Below are 20,036 nucleotides of genomic sequence, written 5' to 3'. Positions count from 1 at the left end.
CTAATGCTCTTACTGGATTATTAGCAACTTTCTTTCCAAAATTAACCGTAGCTTTACCAACACTTTTAAAGAAATCTTTCAATCCCTCTGCTTCTATTGTTGCGTCAGATACTGTCATTGATTTATTCCTTCTACATAAAACACAATTACCTTTTAACATCTTTGTTCCTTTTGTATTAATAGCTCCTCTTATAATAACAGTAGCACTATAATGTCTACCTCCAACACAATATGAATTAGTTTTGAACTTATTTAAAAGACTCATTTCTAGATATAAAAAATAATGGAAGTTAAAAAGTATAATCACTTTGTTGTTTTTAAACCCAAGCCTACGGGTTCCAATCGCGAGCGAAGCTCGAAGGTTAGGCCCAAGGCTAAGATTAAGCTTGAAGCTAGAGGCTTAGCTCTAGAGAATAAAAAGAAATTAGATATTATTTATGCTAAAGGTTTTGTTAATAGTAAAAAGAAATAGTTGGATATTAACAAGAGTAGAGTAACAATTAGCGCTGACTAGCTATAAATATAAGTATAAGTATATGGTTATGTATATAATTATAACAATAACTATATTATACTATAATTATAATTATCGCTAGAGTTATATCTAAAATTATAATTATAATTAAGATTTAATTATAATTATGATATAATATCAACCATCTTATTACCAGCACTACTCACACTAATAACCTTTCTAGTTAATACTAATGCATGACATATAACATCTACAACTGCAGCAATAAATTTAAAATTAAGTTGTATTGGTTGTGGACCTATATGATCCCTTTGATATCTAGTATCGAATACATATATTCTATAATTATTTTTGAATGTTCTATGATTTATATATGGTTTTATATTATGTGGTAGCCCATTATAATCTTTATTAAAGCTAACAATCTCTTTAAAAGCCTCATTATAATTATTGGCTCCATAATTAATATTCATTCTATCCTCGGGATAAAACTCACTACCAATCTTACAATAACATTCAGTAGCATTCATTACATCAATTGTACTTGCATCATGAGTTGGTTCATTAACATTATTATTTTCAAAACCAACTATTATATATTGCGGTCTTTCCATACCACTTTCCATACCTAGATCAAACAAGAAGTTAGTAGCATTGGGCACATTCTTATAAAATGTCTTTCTTTCACAATAGCCAAAGTCTACATTATTCTTTTTACTTAAACCCTTTTGCACAATAATTCTATTATCATTACTAGGATCAATACTAGGCACACACCATGATATATCTCTAATTTCTATATTACCATCATTGGCAACTGCACCAGGATTAGCATTAACTCTATATAGAGCTCTATCATTATTGTTTCTTTTTAATAATAGTTTAAATCCTTAACCATATATAATCTTTTCTAAATCATTTATAAAACCAAATAGATCACTCATCTTAACCATCATATACATATGACCTCGTTTTGCAGCAATATGGTCTCTTTTAAGTTGACTATCTCTATTATCTATATTTCTAACAAAACCACTCTCATATTCATCATCAGTACTAGTTAATAACTTATACATCAATAGATTAGGATGACAATGATCTATATATTCAATAGTCCTACCACCATTAGTTTCAAGCTTAACTGAACTGAACAATGCCATCATACCAAAATTACCTAATCTGATATTAGCATCATTAGCAAATACACCACCAGCATCATTTGATACAACAAACTCTATCTCTAGATATGAATCACGCAAATTTAAGTGATTCTCTTCTCTATTGAGTATGATATTAATGTTAGTATTAACCGTATTCATTGTTGCCAGGTTATTTGTTTATATTTTATAATCTTACTTTTATGTATATCATCATTATAACCATAAGTTGTATCCAAATTAAAATCCATTTTTATTAGATAAAAAATGCCAGACAACTTGATTTTATATGAACTACAAAATATACACGAAGCTTTAACTAAAACTAAAGAAGAGCATACACTTAACTTTAGAACGATAAAACCAACAGAAAAGTTTAACTTTAGTGAACCTATACTTAATACAACAAAATTAGGTTTAATTAGATTATCTGTTTATAATACGGTGTTTAATGTGAATAGGAGAAATAATCACTTCTTATATGCTAGTACTGTTATAGAAGATGATAAAGCATTACCTCGGGCTCTTAGCTCTGACCCTAACCTTAACCCTATCTCTACCTCAAGCCCAAACATTACATCTACACTTAATTATAATTATAAAAGAATGCCGTTGCTATATTCAACTATTACACCGGGAGCTTATGAGTTAACTGACAAAGCAGAATTAATAAAAGAAGAAACTGATGGTAATGTTATAATAGAACCTGATAAGAATACGATGAAATGTTTAATGGAAATAAAACAAGGAGCACTCAGCTTTGATATAGAAAACTCACTAGCCTCATTACTAGGATTTAGAAAAATAATTTATAAAAAGGTAGATTTAAATCTCAGAAAATTATTGATATTATGGGTTTTAGTACTATTAACATTCATTGTAATGTGATATCTGGAGCTAAAGTTAATGGTAAAGATACAGACATACTATATACTTTTAATCTAACTGAACCACCAGGTTACTTGATAAATATTATACCAACTAATATCTTGTATCAAAATGTAACTAAAGATAGAATAGAATATATTGCATTTCATATTAAAGATGAGCATGGAAGACCTATAGACTTTAATGGTGATGTATTAGGTTTTACTTTACATCTGATTTAGTTAGCAGGCCGAAGGTCTGTTTGATTTAGACTTATACTTGTACTTAGACTTAGACTTACACTTTAACTAAACTACAAAACTCTCCGATCCCAATTAGTTCTTAGTTTACCATGAATAATTTTATTTTTAGTTATATCAATGACAACATAATTATAAGGCTCTTTCCATACCTTATTACATATATAAGCAAAATCATTATAACTAAGTTCAACATTATTAAAGAAATCTTGATATATAGATATGAGGACTTTACCTCTCTGTTCAAATAAAATAAATAGATTACAGTTCTCTCTAACACTCTGCCTATTCAGAGAGAACAGATTTTGATTAAGATATATCATATTACAGTTATTATGTCTACCTCTACAAAAGTATTCATTAATAACTGGTTCTTTGGCTCTAATATCATCAAATATCATTATTTTCTTCAAGTCTTTGGGTAGTTTATCAGGAGATGGTAAATCTTTTATATCTTTAATAAATTCAACATCTGCTTTTGGGTTTATTCTTTCTATGCCATGGTACTGATCACCAGTAGGTCCAATGATGTATAGCTTATCAAAGTATACACTAGCTAGAATTAGTTTTTTCAATAAGAATGTCTTACCACATTCACTAGGACCAGATATTATACATCTAAAGTTATCTGGGAATGCGGCTTCAGTAATTATATCATCATCTTTTAACCATGAATATAGATCATCATTTATGTTTACAGATATAATATTAGTAGAACTATGGGACTTCGTCCATGTTTCACCATTACTAATGCTATTACTATTGCTATTCCTATCAGATTTACTCCTTTGATGTTTTTCATCAAATAGATATATAAAATTATCTCTATCATTATCATTATCATTATCATTATCATTATCATTATCATTATCATTATCATTATCATTAACATTATCATTAACATTATCATTATCATTATCATTATCATTAACATTATCATTATTAGCAAAGCTACTTCGTAGATCATTAACATTATCATTATCATTATCATTATCATTATCATTATCATTATTAGCAAAGCTACTTCGTAGGTCATAATCATTATCATTATCATTATAATTATCATTATCAATGACATTATTAGCAAAGCTACTTCGTAGATCATTATCATTATCATTAACATTAACATTATCGTTAACATCACCTCTACTGCAATTCAAACAAAAACACTCATTATACATTCCTGGATATTTACATTGATTAACTAGAATATTCAAAGCACTTTTAATTCTAAATCCTCTATCAATAAGATAGATCATATATAAACAATAAGCCCCACAATAAGATTCATCAAATTGTTGTATTCTCTCATTAGAGCCTAGATCAACATATTCTTCTAAAAATAAAGGTGGAGTTTCTACACCAAAACTATCAAAGTAATATATGGGGCTTCTTTGCCCATGCGTCACCATTGGACCAGTTCTCTTCTTATAACTAAAACCCAATATGTACCTTCAGTTGGATGTAGATTTACAATAATGTTGAGGTTAGGATCCCTGATACTATCTGGAGATTGATCTCTCATTACAATCTCAATTGGTGTTAGACTTATATCTTTACCTATATCTTTTATTCTGATATCATTCATAGCATTATTATCAATATTAAATTTATTATTGAATTCCTTAAAAGTTAGGATGATTATTTTTATATAATAAATTTATTAAATCTAAGTCTAATTATCAGGGAACCTGTTTGGCTAGCCACGAGCAAAGCTCGTTCCTAGATAAATCTAGGTCTAAATCTAAATCAAATCTATATTTATTATATAAAAGTGGAAACAGGTAGTGCGGTTTTTATTTTTATTATTATTATTGGGATTTGTTATATAATATATGATTCAAGACCAAGTAAATGTACAAAACTAGAAGAAAGCTTTGGTGGATTTATGAATAGGAGTCTAGTTAGATTTGAATATGAAAATTCACCACTACATACTATTGTTTATGGTGGAACTGGTACAAGCAAAACATATTTTATTAGACAATATTTAAAATTATACTCAGTCCAAAATCAAAACCAAAACCAAGACCAAAACAAAAACCAAGACCAAAACCAAGACCAAGCTAAAAATATAGTTATAGTTTGTAAAGATGATAGAGACTGGATAGATCCCAAGTCTAATAGGTTTTATACTGGGTTTAAAAAATGTGATATAAATATGATCACAAAAATTAATATGCATAAATTTCAAAACTCCGTAATAGTACTTGATGAGAGGGGTGATAGGTTAAATAAGGATATAGGTTATTATTTTACTGAAGGTAGACATTATAATATTCAAATGATTGTAATGTGTCATAAACCAGCTCAAATAATTAATACAGCAAGAATGAGTTGTGATACTATTTATTTAACAACTTATAATGGACCTGATCTCTTTAAAAACTTTAATGAGATATATAAATGTGAACATGACATCAATAAAATAATTAGTGAATTAAATAGTAACTATTATAATTGTACAGATGGAATTTCAGATGAACTTCGTTATGGTATAATTAAATATAATAAAAAAGGAAAATACTTTTATTATTATTAGTAGTAATAGAACAATGATATTTGATTCAAGAGTTGGTTTCCTTGATTTAAAAGCTCTTAGTTTAAAAGATGATTTAGAAAGAGAAGATATAAACAAACGTATAGTATATATGAAACCACTAAAGATTAATGCAACAGATAGAAATGTTTTTAATCATGATAACTATATATTCTATTTTAATAAACTTCTTAAATTAAATAATATTAAAATTCAGAATGATGTTCTAACTAAAGAAATGATTATGGGAAGAGGTGTGAAAATTTTACCAACTATTGGTGGAATTATAAGCTCAGGTTTAATTATAATTAGTTATATTTATCCTGATACAATACCAAGAAATGCTGGAGCTGTAGCAATGGGAGCAAGCACAATGCTGAGTAAAGTAAATACATTAGTTAATGTTGGATATGGAGAAGAGTTGGAAGGTGAAACACGAAGTAGTTATACTGATCCACGAAATACAATCTGCGAAACAGGTTCCCTGATACAAGAGGAATATATAGATCAGTGTAACTATGATTTCGTCAATGAAGGGATGGGAATTTTGAATAGAAAGGGAGGAAAGTTTTTAAACAAACTATATATAAATAATGAAGAATTTAGAGAAAAGATTATAAATTTTGTTAAAGATAAAAAGAATTAGACCTTGATTTGATCTTAGATAAGAGATGTAAAACTAATACACTCAATACTTTAGGAAATAATTATTTAACAGAGTGTATCACATCTAAAGATAATACTAAAGATTTAATTGAAATCATAGCTAAATATTATCCTACAGCATAGCTAATATTATCTGCGAATTTGCAAACGGGTTTCACTCGTGGTTAACCAAACAACTCCGTTGAGCAGTTTGGTAAACCACGAGCAAAGCTCATATACTGATAATTATACCTATTATAAATGCTTTTAAAATGTTTAGAGTGTAATTATAAATATGGAAACATTGCTTGTTTAAAATATCATTATGAATCATGTCATAAAGATAAAACTAATAAATGTATGTTTGGTAATATAATATTAAGTGGTATTTGTGCTAATGATTTTTCACCATGGGGTTGTTCTTTAAAAAATGAATCTAGTTCTATCTCTAGTTCTAACCCTAGTTCTGATTCTAACTCTAGTTCTAACTCTAGGTCTAACTCTAGTTCTAACTCTAGTTCTAACCCTAGTTCTGATTCTAACTCTAGTTCTAACTCTAGTTCTAACGCTAGTTCTAAGTCTAGTTCTAATTCTAGTTCTAACTCTAGTTCTAATTCTAGTTCTAGTTCTAGTTCTAGTTCTAATTCTAGTGCTAATTCTAGTTCTGGTTCTAGTTCTGGTTCTAGTTCTGATTCTGGTTCTGGTTCTATCTATGACTATAACTCTAACTCAGATCCTAACCCCAACCCTAACCCTAACTTTATCCCTAACCCTAACCTTAACCATAGCTCAGAAGTATTAACTAGATGTTGTAATAAGTGTAATTATATAAAACCACTAAATAATTTTGATGAGGGTAAGTATACATGTAGAAATTGTACTTCAGCTAAAGTTAATTGTCCATTTTGTACTTCTGTTGTGAGATATGATGGGATACGGGCTCATGTAAAGAAACAACATGCAGATATAGAATGGACTAGAGGATTTAGTAGAAATTTAACAGAAAGATCAGTGGAGCTGGTTCCCAGATCAACAAAGTTGCCACTACGTGGATCAGTGGAACTGTTTCACAGATCTGATATTACCCAAACTGGGGAAAAATGTTCATGTAATTACTATAACTTTGTATCATTTCTTATTAATAATGGAATAAATATAGAAAAAATAAAAGAAAATATAAATTTATTTAAAAGTTTAGATAATTTGAAATAAAAAGTATAAACAAATTAAAAAATATCAAAAAGAGGGATTCGCTCTTAAAGAGTGAAAAAGAGCGATCTTTTCTACTGGGGATCACTCCGAATAAGAGTGAATCACTCTTTAAGAGTGAAATGTAAATTTTGCTTTGATTTTTTTTATTTTCTGTTTTATTTTTGATTTTAATTTTAATTTTTATCAAATTTAGAGCTAATATGTAGTAGTGGATAAAACAGGGCTTACAGAAATCAGTAAAATTTGGCCCTATTCGACATGCGCGATTAGCGCTTGGAGAAAGGGTCAAATTTTTGCTGGTGGCTGGAAGCCCTGTTTTATCCACTACTTTGAGATTTGGAGCCCTATAAGTTTGTGGAGTTTAGAGAAGTGAATATAAGATTTGTTTAATAAATATAGAACTGTTATCAGATTGAAGTTAAGAGTTACTAAGAACAGTGATTTGAGTTTTACATAATAGAAGAGAGGGTAAAGGTTACTAACTTTCGAGGGACTTCATGTCGATCGGCAGCTCAAATCTGGCGCCTTGTTTGGAGAGAGCGATGCGAGTATTTTGTACCTTCATCCGCATCTTCTGTTAAAACAGTACAAAAAAGATTTTAGCAAAGGTATTGGGTTATTTTTCTTTTATGGTTATACTGATAATCTCCTGATAACAGATTATACTTCGACATATTTTAATAACTATAGTAGCCTTATGTTAATTAATCGGCTAGTATAGATTTATCAACTTGGCAAAAAAGTAACCCAGATCTAGACCTCGACTCATGAAAAGACAATGCTCGACAAAAATGTGCTATGAAAAGACCATACTGGACTCATTTGAGCTATGAAAAGACTTTAGCTGGACTTTAAGGCATTCTGGACTTTAGCTCGACTCAGATTTTTTGCAAAAGACTTTAGCTGGACCCTAAATTTTACAAAAGACTTTGGCTTGACCCAAAGTTTGTGCTGGACTTAAGCTCGACACAATGTTTGCAAACAAAGTCGAGTTAAAGTCTTTTCATGGGTCCATCATTAGTCTTTTCATGGGTCCATCATTAGTCTTTTCATAAGTCTGTTTTTCTGCCATTACCGTTTTGCGTGCAATATTGCATATAACGTAGTCAGCATATGTGATCATGCACCTTTTACGATTCAAAAGAACCATAAATACCTCAAAAACCTGCATTTAAAAAAAATAGCTAATAATTTTGATAAGGAAAACAAACTGAATAGCGCCGAAATTTTTTCATGGCTAATGGGACTAGGACCAATATTCTTAAGCTAGCTGGTTTCATTGAATCAAGTAATGTGGTAATATACTCGATCTGAAAAAACTCTTTAACTTAAGAATTGACAAAATTCTAAAGGCTTTTGGCAGATTTCCAACTGATTCTTAAGTTGGACTGCTCTGGTGCAAAACTATTTAGTCTTGCTCCGGTTCTGCTTCTGTATGTACAGAAGCAGGAAACAAATAAAAAAATTGAATATTGAAAAAAAACAGACTTATGAAAAGACTAATGGTGGACCCATGAAAAGACCTTAACTCGACTTTGATGGTTATTAAAAGACTAATGCTGGACCCATGAAAAGACCTTAGCTGGACTTTCTTCGTTATGAAAAGACTTTAGCTCGACCCATGAAAAGATATTAGCTCGACTTTTACTAGGAACCTCGACCGTGTAATTATAGTCAATATTGGCCCCCCTACTAGACTTTTAAAGTCTTTTCATAAGTCGAGGTCTAGGTCTGGGAAAAATTTGACAGTTCCGAGAAAGAGGATGCCTGGAGCCCAGAATAAAGTTGCGAGAAACCAGAGTGAGTGCTGGTTCAGGTAAGAAATGTAGAAAAAGACACATAAACGTCGTGGTAAAAACTACTGCAGAAAACCATGTACGTTCATTGCAAGTACAAAAAATAACAATGATGTGACAGCTTGTGAGTGGAATGAAGTCAATGTTGGGTTAGCGGAAAAGCCGGGTACGTAAGATTTTTGCGGCCCATGGTGGCGGAAGAAAAACAACTTTCAACTATCTTTTAGGTCTAAATGCTCTTTAGCGGTTTTGCGACTGCAAAAAAAATCGCCGCTAAATATCTTGAATCGTTAACAGATGCGGGCGCCTGGAGGCAAAATTTTTACCCCGTTTTTCATCAAACTTTTCCTGAGTTTTTGGACAAGACCTCAACACTGGTGAAATAATAATAATGAAAATAGTAACATAAAGAGAATTAAAAACAATAACTTTAATAATTATGAATAATAATAATAGTAATAAAGATAATAATAATAATAATAACAATAATAATAATAATAATAATAATAATAATAATAATAATAATAATAATAATAATAATAATAATAATAACAATAATAATAATAATAATAATAATAATAATAATAATAATAATAATAATAATAATAATAATAATAATAATAATAATAATAATAATAATAATAATAATAATAATAATAATGATAATAATAATAATAATGATAATAATAATAATAATAATAATAATAATAATAATAATAATAATAATAATAATAATGATAATAATCATAATAAAATTAAAAATAATAATAAAATTTGTGATGAAGAACCTTTTGATTCTCCGTGTGGAGTGTAGTGGGTCTAGTGTGTATGTGACTATTGTCTATTATGTATTGGTCCGATTGGACTATAGCCGGACTTTCTGCTCTAAGTCTCGGGCTTCGCTCGGGGGTGAGAGTAGGTCTCACTCTATATGACAGTTCAATTTTGGCGGATAAAAGAACAACGTTTAAAGTTGAATTAAGGCCACGTTTCACTAACTGTTTTTCAGCTTGCTTATTTTACGTCTGCGAGTTTGCATCTCTTGTCAGACGAACCAGCTAAGTACCGGTCTAGTCAACCAGAACTATAGCGTTTACATAACTCAAAGTGAACTTATTTACAAAAGGTTATTATATAACATATGAAGTTTAAAGTGTTTATACATAATACTTGAAATACTTGGTTACGACTCCACATGGAGTATCACATACCCCCCGCTGGGGCAAACGAGGTGCTATTTCTAGCAGTTCGTTTGTGAGTTTCTAAGTTTATATATCAGAAGTACAGCTGTTAGATTTCTCTCTTTTGTAGGGTGACATGGGGGGAGTAGCATAAACACTTGACCTTCCACTTGGAGGATCGCACGATGTTGAGATTGCCTGGTTCTCCTCGTTTTCCAGTTCATTTGTCGAGTGGGGTAACTGGTTGTGGTTGTTATTTGTTCCTTCTGGATCTCCATTAGGAGAATCGAGGAAGATCACCGATGGTGGTTTGAGTTGTTCTTTCACTGTTGTGCTCTCGTCTATGTTTTGGTCCATGTGGATGGACTCAAATTCGGTTGCTGTGTTTGCTGTAGTATCCATTTGGACTTGTACCGTTGTTTTGGTTGTGCTCTTGGAGGGTGCCGGTATTATTGAGATCGGGCATTCTTCCTGTAGGTCTGTTTCCGATGATATGAGTTGACGATCTTGGCCGTTTGTGAAGGCAGGGTGAGAGAAGATGCTTGGATTTGATGATGTTACTATTCGGAATGGTGTATGTACGTCTGCATCCTGTTGTATGTTGTAGATTACAGTTTCTGGGTTATCGTTTGTGTTGTCGGTGAATTGTACTACTTTGTTACTCAACGGATGTGTTTTCTTTGGTGACTCTGATTCGTAGTTTAGTGCTGCTTGTTGTGCTCTCATGTTGAATGAGACTTGTGCTGGTGATTTCGATGCGGATAATTTTCTTTTGTTTGTTTTGGGCGTGCGTGGAGGTGTTGGCTTCGTTGCTGCTTTTCTTTTTTGTGTTCTTTGTTGTTGTTGTTGATTGGTCTGCGCTAATTTCTTGACTTTTTCCTTGGTCCAGATGGATTCGGCTGATGGTCCTTGGTTCTGTTGTTGGTTCCTTGATGTGTTGTTGCGTGCTTCTTCTAAACAGAATTTTCTTATTTTTTCTTGGTTGCGTTTATATTCACCTACAGTTTTGCAAGCTACCATGTGTATTAGTCGTGGTTTAGTTTCTGTTGCTATAGCAATGTCATTTTTTCTAATGACTGTGTTTTTTCTTAAGGGCGTGTCAACTGTGATTGTGTGCGGTGTGTAATTTGTTATTGTTCCATCTGGAATTATGTTCCATTGCGGTGCGAGTGTTGGTCTTGGTTCTTTTGTTTTTCGTGTGATTGTTTTCTTTGCTACATTGCGTTTGTTTGCTACTAGTTTTGTTGTTTTGTCACCTATGGTGAAGTGAATTTCAGATGGTGTTATCTTACGTGGGGAGCGAGGGCGGAGTGGCATGTTGGCGGACTCGTCGCTGTCAATGCTGATGGGGATTGGGTTTTCTGGTTCCTTGTAAGCTATGTCCAAATTGTCTTCCGATAGTCCGTCGTAGCGCCACATCTCTTCGTTGGTGAGTACGTCATGTTTCAGGATTTTCTTGTCTAAACAGTTCGAACGTAATTTTTTGTATGTTAAGTTTTTGTGTGACGGTTTGGTGACTATGTTAGAAATTTCTGTGTTGGGTTTGCGTCCGAAGTGTGCCTCAAATGGGCTTGTTTTGGTGGTGGCGTTGGGGATTAGTCTGATGTTTTCAATTATATTAGCTACTCTCTGGCTTAATGTTGTTTGTGTCCATTTGGAATCGATGTCTAAAACCGCGAGCCTACGTTTTATTGTTTGTATTAGCCTTTCTACCATTCCGGTTCCCCTGTGGTCTCCAGCTGGAGCGAGAATTAGTTTGATATTTTTATTTTTGCAGTATATTTCGAATTCTCGGGCTTTGAAAGCTTGTGCTTGATCACACCGTATTGACCTAGGGATTCCATGTACTTTGCAGTAGCTATCGAGATACTCGATTGCGGTTTTTGAGTCACAGTTATTGAAAACTTCTGCGTGCGGGTATCTAGATAACCTATCTACTGTTACTAAAATGTAATTGGAGAGGGCGTTATCCTTAAATGGTATTGGGCCCGCGAAGTCCATTTGGAATTCTTCGTTAGGTTCGGAGAGTGGTGGTAAATTTCCCACTTGTGTTTTGGGGATTAATGGTTTTAGGTTTTTACCTTTTTCGGTGCAGTGGCGGCATGCTTGGGCTTGGGCAACAATGTCTGAATGGATATGCGGATACCAAATAAGTTGGGCTAAGGCAAGCATACCAGCTTGGCCCGGGTGCTTGTTGTGGATTGTTTCAAGTACCATCCCTTTCAGCTTGTTGGGGATTACAAACTTGTTGTCATAAATTAAACATCCTGAAGGGGACACAGAAAGGTCACTTCGGATACGATAATAAGTAGAATTAATTGCTTTAAGTTTTTCCCATTCGGAGTTTTTTACGAATTCAATAATGGGGCTTAATTCTTTCTTCGAGGCTTGCGCGATAAATTCTTCGTTGAATACACGATTAAGGTTTTCCCGATAAAGTGGGGTGGGGGTTTGGTCGTAAACAGTGAATAGGGCTTCATCTCTTGTCGGGTCTACGGGGTCTAAACCTCTACCTTTATTTGATGTAGAGTCTGTTTGGGTGGATACGGAGATTAGATTAGGTGGTTGTTGCTCCATATGGGTTTTGTTTTTGTTGGGGGCTCTGAATCTTCTTTGAATGGGGATTTTAAATGTTTCTTTTGTGGGGTTAGCGCGTGTTGTAATTGCTACTAGGTTCTGAATACTTTTTGTGTGTTTAATTTGGTCGTTGTAATTTAATTTGCGTAAAGGAGATAGCGACTGTTTTGTGTGAGGTAATTGGTGAAAAGCGGTTGTTTTATTTGAGTGTGCGTGTTTAGTACTCGTGACGTCATATGATTGTTTTTGTTCTGTATTCTAATTGGTCGCCCCATTTGGAGCATTATTCGCTCGCAGTAACGCGTGTTTTATTTCTTCGATAGTGTTAATGACAAAGTTTTTGTCTCTGTCTGAGGGGGAAGGTGCGTCAGATGATGGGTTTCTGCTTAGGTAATCAGCAAATTCCATATTTTTTCCTGGTATATGTTCTACTGAAAAATGGAAAGGTAGTAATCTGTCTACCCATCTTGTAAGGCGACTTTGATATTTTTTGTTGCCTCTGTTTTCTTTTAGTGCGCTTAACAATGCTTGGTGGTCCGTTTGGAGTGTGAACTGTGAGCCGTAGAGGTAATATTTGAAATGTTCTAAAGCCCAGACGACTGCTAGTAATTCTAGTTCGTTAGTGCTATATCGTTGTTCCAAAATGTTTAGAAACCTGCTCGCGTATGCGATTGGGTACCATGTTGAGTTTACGAATTGTTCTAAGCATGCCCCAAGGCCTTTTTTACTTGCGTCACATCGGACTCTGGTTGGGCATTTAACGTCGAATAATCTGTTTTCTGTTATTGATTTTATTGCTTCTTTTATTTTATTGAATGCCTACGTATGGAGCGTTTTCCAGTCCAGTTTATTATGCGATTTTAAGTTGCTTTCTGAGAGTAATGGACGGAGCGGCTCACTGAGGGTTGCGAGGTTTGGTGTGAACTTAATGAGGTGATGTATGCACCCCATGAACGAGCGTAGTTGCTTGAGTGTTTTCGGTGTATCTAATTTAACTATTGATTCGCATTTTTTGTTAGTTGGGATTATTCCATTTGGATGTATTTTGAATCCCAGCCAAACTAAGTTTGTCTTTGCGAATTCGCATTTTTGTAGCTTTATTGCAAGGTTTTCCTTGTCTAGGAGGTTTAGAATTTTGTCTATTTCGTTCTCATGATCATTTAGGGAGCCTTTAGTGATAATGAGTATATCGTCCAAAAATGCAAATTTCGAATGTATACCCTCCAGTGTTTTGTCGATCGTTTTTTGAAATGTTGCGGGCATGTCTGTTAGGCCGTAAAAGCCGTTTATGAACCGGTAGGTTCCTGTTGCTTTCCACCCTAGGAGACTGAAGTTGCAATGTTTTTGGATGTTTGGGTCAAGTGGGATTTGGCTATATGCATATTTCAGATCGATTTTGCTGAAGTAGAATTGACCTGTGTTTTGTTTCCTTTCGGAGATGTAATTTGCTACTTCGTCTATTAGGTGATCAATGCTTTGCATTTGATATTTGTTTTTATGTATTGCATCGTTGAGTTTCTTTGAGTCTAATGCGATTTTTACGCTTTTGTCGTGTTTCACTGTTATTACTACCGGACTTATGAAATGTTCATCCGAGCATTTGTCTAGCCTGATTATTTGTTTATCCTGTATTAATTTTTCAAGTTCGGCCTCTACTTTATCAAGGAGATGGAGGGGTACTCTGCGTCCTTTTTGCTGTATTGGTTTAAAGTTTTCTTTCATGGTTGGTTTGGCAATGTGGTTCTTTGATTTTCCTAATCGTGTACATAGTTTGGGGTATTTTTTAAGTATCCATTTTATCATATTTGATTCTATTGTTGTAGCGGAGATCGGGAGTACTTTCTTACCTGTATTTTTGTTGGCCGTGAGGGTTATTCCGAGTTTTCGTAAGATGTCTCTACCCATTATGTTGTTCGTTTTGTTTTCGACCAGTAGGATTTGACAGTCCGGTGCATTCCAAGATCCTGATTTGAGATCCAACTGGAGTACTCCTTCGATTTTGATTTGTTTATTGTTGAAGCATTTAAATTTTTCTTGTTCTATGTAAGGAACAATTCTGGCTTTTGAAATGTGGAGAAGTAGTTCGTTCGCTGTTTCTTTGTTCATGAATGTTCTAGGGGAACCTGTGTCAGCCAACCATACAATGCGTTTGTTGTTGGTTGTCGTTGCTACCCAGAATTCTCCTGTGCCCTCGTTGTTTATGACTGAATTCTTCTCCGCGTGGAACTTTGTTGGTCTTATCAGGTTCACGTTGGCCCAGTCTTCTGTTGGCTCTTTTATATACAGGGCGGCTTCCGCGTCTTCATCGTCGAGTTCATCTGGCTCACCTTCATAGTTTTGTGTTTCCGTTTGGTCGGTGTTGTCTTTTATATGTCGTACTCTCCTGGTTTGGTTGTTTCCGGGGCGGGGTGTGTAGGTGTTTTGATATCTTGATTGTGGGCTTGACGTGCTTTGTAGTGGTGGTCTTCTTCTTTCCGGCATGGGTGCTTTGCACATGGACGGGAAGTGTCCTTGTTTTTTGCAAATTTTGCATATTGTGTTTCTCGCCGGGCAGTTTTGTAGGTGATTGGGTGTGAATGGATTACCGCATTTCCAGCATGGCACAATTTTTCCGGATTGGGGTGTAGGAAGTATAGCTTGTGGTCTTCTATTTTGTCTTATATATGTGACTTGGTTCCATGTGGAGGTGCTGTTTGCTCTAAGTATTTCTTGCTGGTTGGCCTGTCCACGTTCACGGTTTATTGCATAATTTAATACCTGTTGCGGGGTTCTCACTTCTGACAATAAGTCCATCTGGATCGCGGTGTTGTTCATGTTGCTTATGAACAGGTCTTTTATGATATCTTCTTCTAAGTGTTCAAATCTGCAGTGTGAGCCTGCTTCTCTCAGTCTACTGTAGAAAGTCTCTAGGCTTTCATTTGGTTGTTGTTGTGCTTTGAAAAGTTGAAACCTGTCGAATGTGGTGTTTCTGGGTCTTGTAAATGTAAGTGTCAATTCATGCACTAGTTCGTTCGTCGTGCATCTGTCAATTCTTGTGTGTGGGTTTCTCTGGTGAAATGTGCGACAGGCCTCTGCTCCAAGGGACAAGTAAATTAAGCTCTTGACTTTCATGTCCGCTTCGTCCCAGGGGATTCTATCGACGGTTGGACCTTTTTTCTCTATTATTTTGCATTCATTTTCCCAGTCCACACGTCTTTTCTCGTTACGCTGTTCTCTTTGTCTGGATTCTTCTCGGGTTTCATTATCAAGTTCTTCCTCTAGTGTTGGCATCGTTGGATAAAATAATTCTGTCCGCGCTGACTTTAGCCGTAGGAGCTTTTCGACTTCTATATTGTGTTGGGCCATTACGGCCATCTTGAATGTGGCTAACCACGGTTGCCATTCAACTGGTGGGTTTGCTCCCGTTTCCCAGAATAAATTAACTCCAATTGGAGATCTGCTAGACTGCGCCATGTGATGAAGAACCTTTTGATTCTCCGTGTGGAGTGTAGTGGGTCTAGTGTGTATGTGACTATTGTCTATTATGGATTGGTCCGATTGGACTATAGCCGCACGTTCTGCTCTAAGTCTAAGGCTTCGCTCGGGGGTGAGAGTAGGTATCACTCTATATGACAGTTCAATTTTGGCGGATAAAAGAACAACGTTTAAAGTTGAATTAAGGCCACGTTTCACTAACTGTTTTTCAGCTTGCTTATTTTACGTCTGCGAGTTTGCATCTCTTGTCAGACGAACCAGCTAAGTACCGGTCTAGTCAACCAGAACTATAGCGTTTACATAACTCAAAGTGAACTTATTTACAAAAGGTTATTATATAACATATGAAGTTTAAAGTGTTTATACATAATACTTGAAATACTTGGTTACGACTCCACATGGAGTATCAGAAAATTAATAATAATAATAATAATAATAATAATAATAATAATAATAATAATAATAATAATAATAATAATAATAATAATAATAATAATAATAATAATAATAATAATAATAATAATAATAATAATAATAATAATAATAATAATAATAATACTAATAATAATAATAATAATAATAATAATAATAATAATAATAATAATAATAATAATAATAATAATAATAATAGTAATGATAATAATAATAATAATAATAACAATAATAATAATAAAATTAATAATAATAACAAGGATGATCGTTAATGTGCGTTCGCATATGGTGATCAGAACCGAGCTCATCTACATTTTTGACATAATTGTCAACATAATGATGCGATAATTAAAAGATGTTTAAATTTTAAAAAATCGTTACACAGCCGACCTACTAAATGAAATACGAAGCACCACGCCTCAGTACAGCGCTCAGAAGATCTGCCATTAGAAAGACTACGATAAAAAAACAAAGGACAAAATTAGCAAAAACATAAATTTTTTAGCGAATGTGCTGAAGAAAAAAAGAACTATAAATATTGACCACTCAAAAAATTTATAAGAAAACGCAGATTGTCCAACAACCAAGACTTCAGTCACGACATGATATACATGGAAAAATGGTTTTTGGATTACAATGAATTGGATGGAACCTCTCAATGATGAGAATAAATTACAAGTTGACGAAAAGAACAAAAAGTGGGAAGTAAAAAAAGTATTTTAAAACGAAAAATATCACAAACTTTAATACTATTTGCTAAAAATTGACTGCATTGAGTAACATATTTCATTAAATCCTTACTTAGAAGCTTATGAGACCAGTCAGCATTTCACGACTACATAAAAATTTCAGAAAATTTCTGAAGCTGACTGAGAAAAGTGTCAAACCCAATAAAAGAAAAATTTTGGTAAAAAATTTTCTTTTTTCATATACTTTTTAATAGCAAAGGCCTTGTTCTTTTCCTTAAAACATGACTTCAAAAGTATAAGGAAAAATAATAAAACCACGAATTTTTTGAGAAAACCGGTTATATCAACGCCATTAAATTTATTGGCTTTCAACGGAAGTCAAAAAGTACGCTAGATTATACCTAAATCAGAAACAGATGCTGTTTGTCAATCATATGTAATAAACGGGACATCAAAATAAGTCTCATAATTATGAAAACAACAACAAATACATGCAAAAACCATCAATTCATTAGAGAAGTAATGGAAGAAAGTTTCGAAGCCATTGAAACTATAAGCGTTTCTCTGAAAACTTAATCTATGATCAATTGGAGGTCTTCTTTAAGCCAATGGGAACTATTAATAATGGGATCATGAGATAAGATGTCAAAAGGAATCAAAATTACAGGAATCCGAAGTTTTTTTTAAATTTCAAAAACTCGTGGCATGAAGGTCATAAAACCAGTAGTTAGCAGTTAAAACTGCTCACCAGATGATTTTGGTATGCAAAAAAGGAAAGGGGTCATGTCATTAGTGAGATTTACTCACATATAATAAAAATAGGTTTAATAAAGTTTAACGTTCAAAAAAATTTCGAATTTTTTTTAAAAGGTGTTAACAGCCAATCAATTCAATAGCTCTCAGCGGAAGTCATTATTCCCCGAAAGGAACGATATGATGTTTGTCATTCTTAAGTCATCCAAAAGGCATCACAATAAGTCTTTTGACAATGAAAACAACAAAAAAAGCAGGCAAAACCCAAAAAATTCAGTAAAAAATTGTACGAGAAAATTTTACGATTCAAATATTTTTGACACCTACAATTGAATCATAAACTCTGCAAATTTGATCTACGGTCAATTGAAAATTTTCTGTAAGCCACTGTGAATTATCAATGTTAAAAAACGGTGATAAAAATGAACGGTAATCAGAATTACAAAAAAAAATATATCCAAAAATGTTTTAAAAAAATATGAGAACTCGTGGCATCGAGGTCATAAAACCAATAGTTAGAAGACAAAACCATAAACCAGATTCGTTTTAGATGCAGTTGAAATGAAAGAGATCAATTTGTTACTGAGATTGACCTACAGTTGCCGAAAAAAGTTTAAGTAGATTCAAAGTAAAAAAAAAAAATTAAAAAAAAAACTATTTTTGAAGTCCTAACAGCCACTAAATTCAAGAGCTTTCAAGCAAATCCAAAAATACGCTACCTTATGCCCTGATGGGAAGAGTGAGAAGTTTGTCATCTATATAATATCAATAAGACATCACAATAAGTCCTAAGATTATGAAAACAAGGACAAATACAGGTAAAAGCCAACAGATATTCAGCCAAATTTTCCAGAATAAAGTGTCGATGCCAATTAATCCATAATCTTTGCTCTCAAAACTTCATCTCTAATCCATTGGCCGTCTTCTCTAAGCCAATGGGAACCATCAATTTTAGGATAATGGGAAAATATTTCAAAAGAAATCAAAATTACACAAAAAATCCGAATCTGAATACTCGTGTTATCGAAGTCCTAAAACTAATATAGTTATCAGATAAACCCACCTACCAGATTGAATTTAGTTGCTTTAAAAAAGAAGGTGGTCCTGTCATTGCTGAAACTGACCTACTGTCCATGAAAATAATTTTAATCTCGATTAAAGTTTCAAAAAAAAAAATCGAAAAAATGATTTTTAAAGTCTCAAAGCACCTAATAGGTTTACCTAATGCACAGTAGGAAGTCGATAGCACTTTTTGTTAGAGAGCATATGCCATAGGACTCCCAAAAGTTAGCTAAATCTTAAAAGAAAATCAAAATTTCATTAAAATTTTTGAAAACACAGACTCGAAGACAAAAAAAACATGAGTGATTCCTTGAAAACGAATTTTTTGTTCATTGGGTATCAGATGACTATAAATTAGGTTTGAGGTTAACAGAATCTCTATATGAAAAGTGACTAGTCTCTAAAAGATCAAAACCATTAATAATAAATAGGAAATTTTTCTAAACAAATTGAATTCGACATTTTTTGGCTAGTAAACTTCCTCAAGAGACCAGAACTAGCCTTTTTATCGGTTTATTGGTAACACAAAATAGCTTCCATTTGTAGCGTGAATTGTAACTTTGAAATATTATTTTTATAGAAAGGCCTTAATTTGAACAAGATTTTTGCTAAAAGTGAACAAAATCATGCAAATATCGCGTGTTCACACAACAATTTAAATCTAGATAACACTTCGAAAAATACGAAATTCAAAAAAAATCTTTTTTTTGGATTCCACGCCGGACAAATTTTTTAATGATACTACTCACATTTCTCTGCGGTGAATATATCGATCGGACAAAATTGACTGAACAAAAAAAGCAATTTGAGTATATAGTTCCTCACCCCTATTAAGTGGGGTCGGAACAATAATATTAAAAATAATAAAATAGTAATAATAATGGAAATATTGGTAATAATAGTAATAATAATAATAA

The 20,036-nt window shown here is 33.1% G+C and overlaps 1 protein-coding gene across 2 annotated transcripts in view; it reads right to left on the bottom strand.

Annotated features, from left to right (window-relative positions):
• LOC142348342 (uncharacterized) overlaps nucleotides 1-20,036 on the bottom strand; it is a 39,403-nt gene that overhangs the window by 8,748 nt on the left and 10,619 nt on the right. For both annotated transcript variants that reach the window (XM_075399656.1, XM_075399657.1), the window contains one exon: nucleotides 7,639-7,729. In XM_075399656.1, the coding sequence (XP_075255771.1) occupies nucleotides 7,639-7,729 (91 nt within the window). The remainder of the gene's footprint in view (nucleotides 1-7,638; nucleotides 7,730-20,036) is intronic.

This window comes from Convolutriloba macropyga, chromosome 10 (genome assembly GCF_964194025.1).
Source record: "Convolutriloba macropyga chromosome 10, txConMacr16.3, whole genome shotgun sequence".
NCBI lineage: Eukaryota > Metazoa > Xenacoelomorpha > Acoela > Convolutidae > Convolutriloba > Convolutriloba macropyga.
This window is presented reverse-complemented; position numbering and strand designations above follow the sequence as displayed.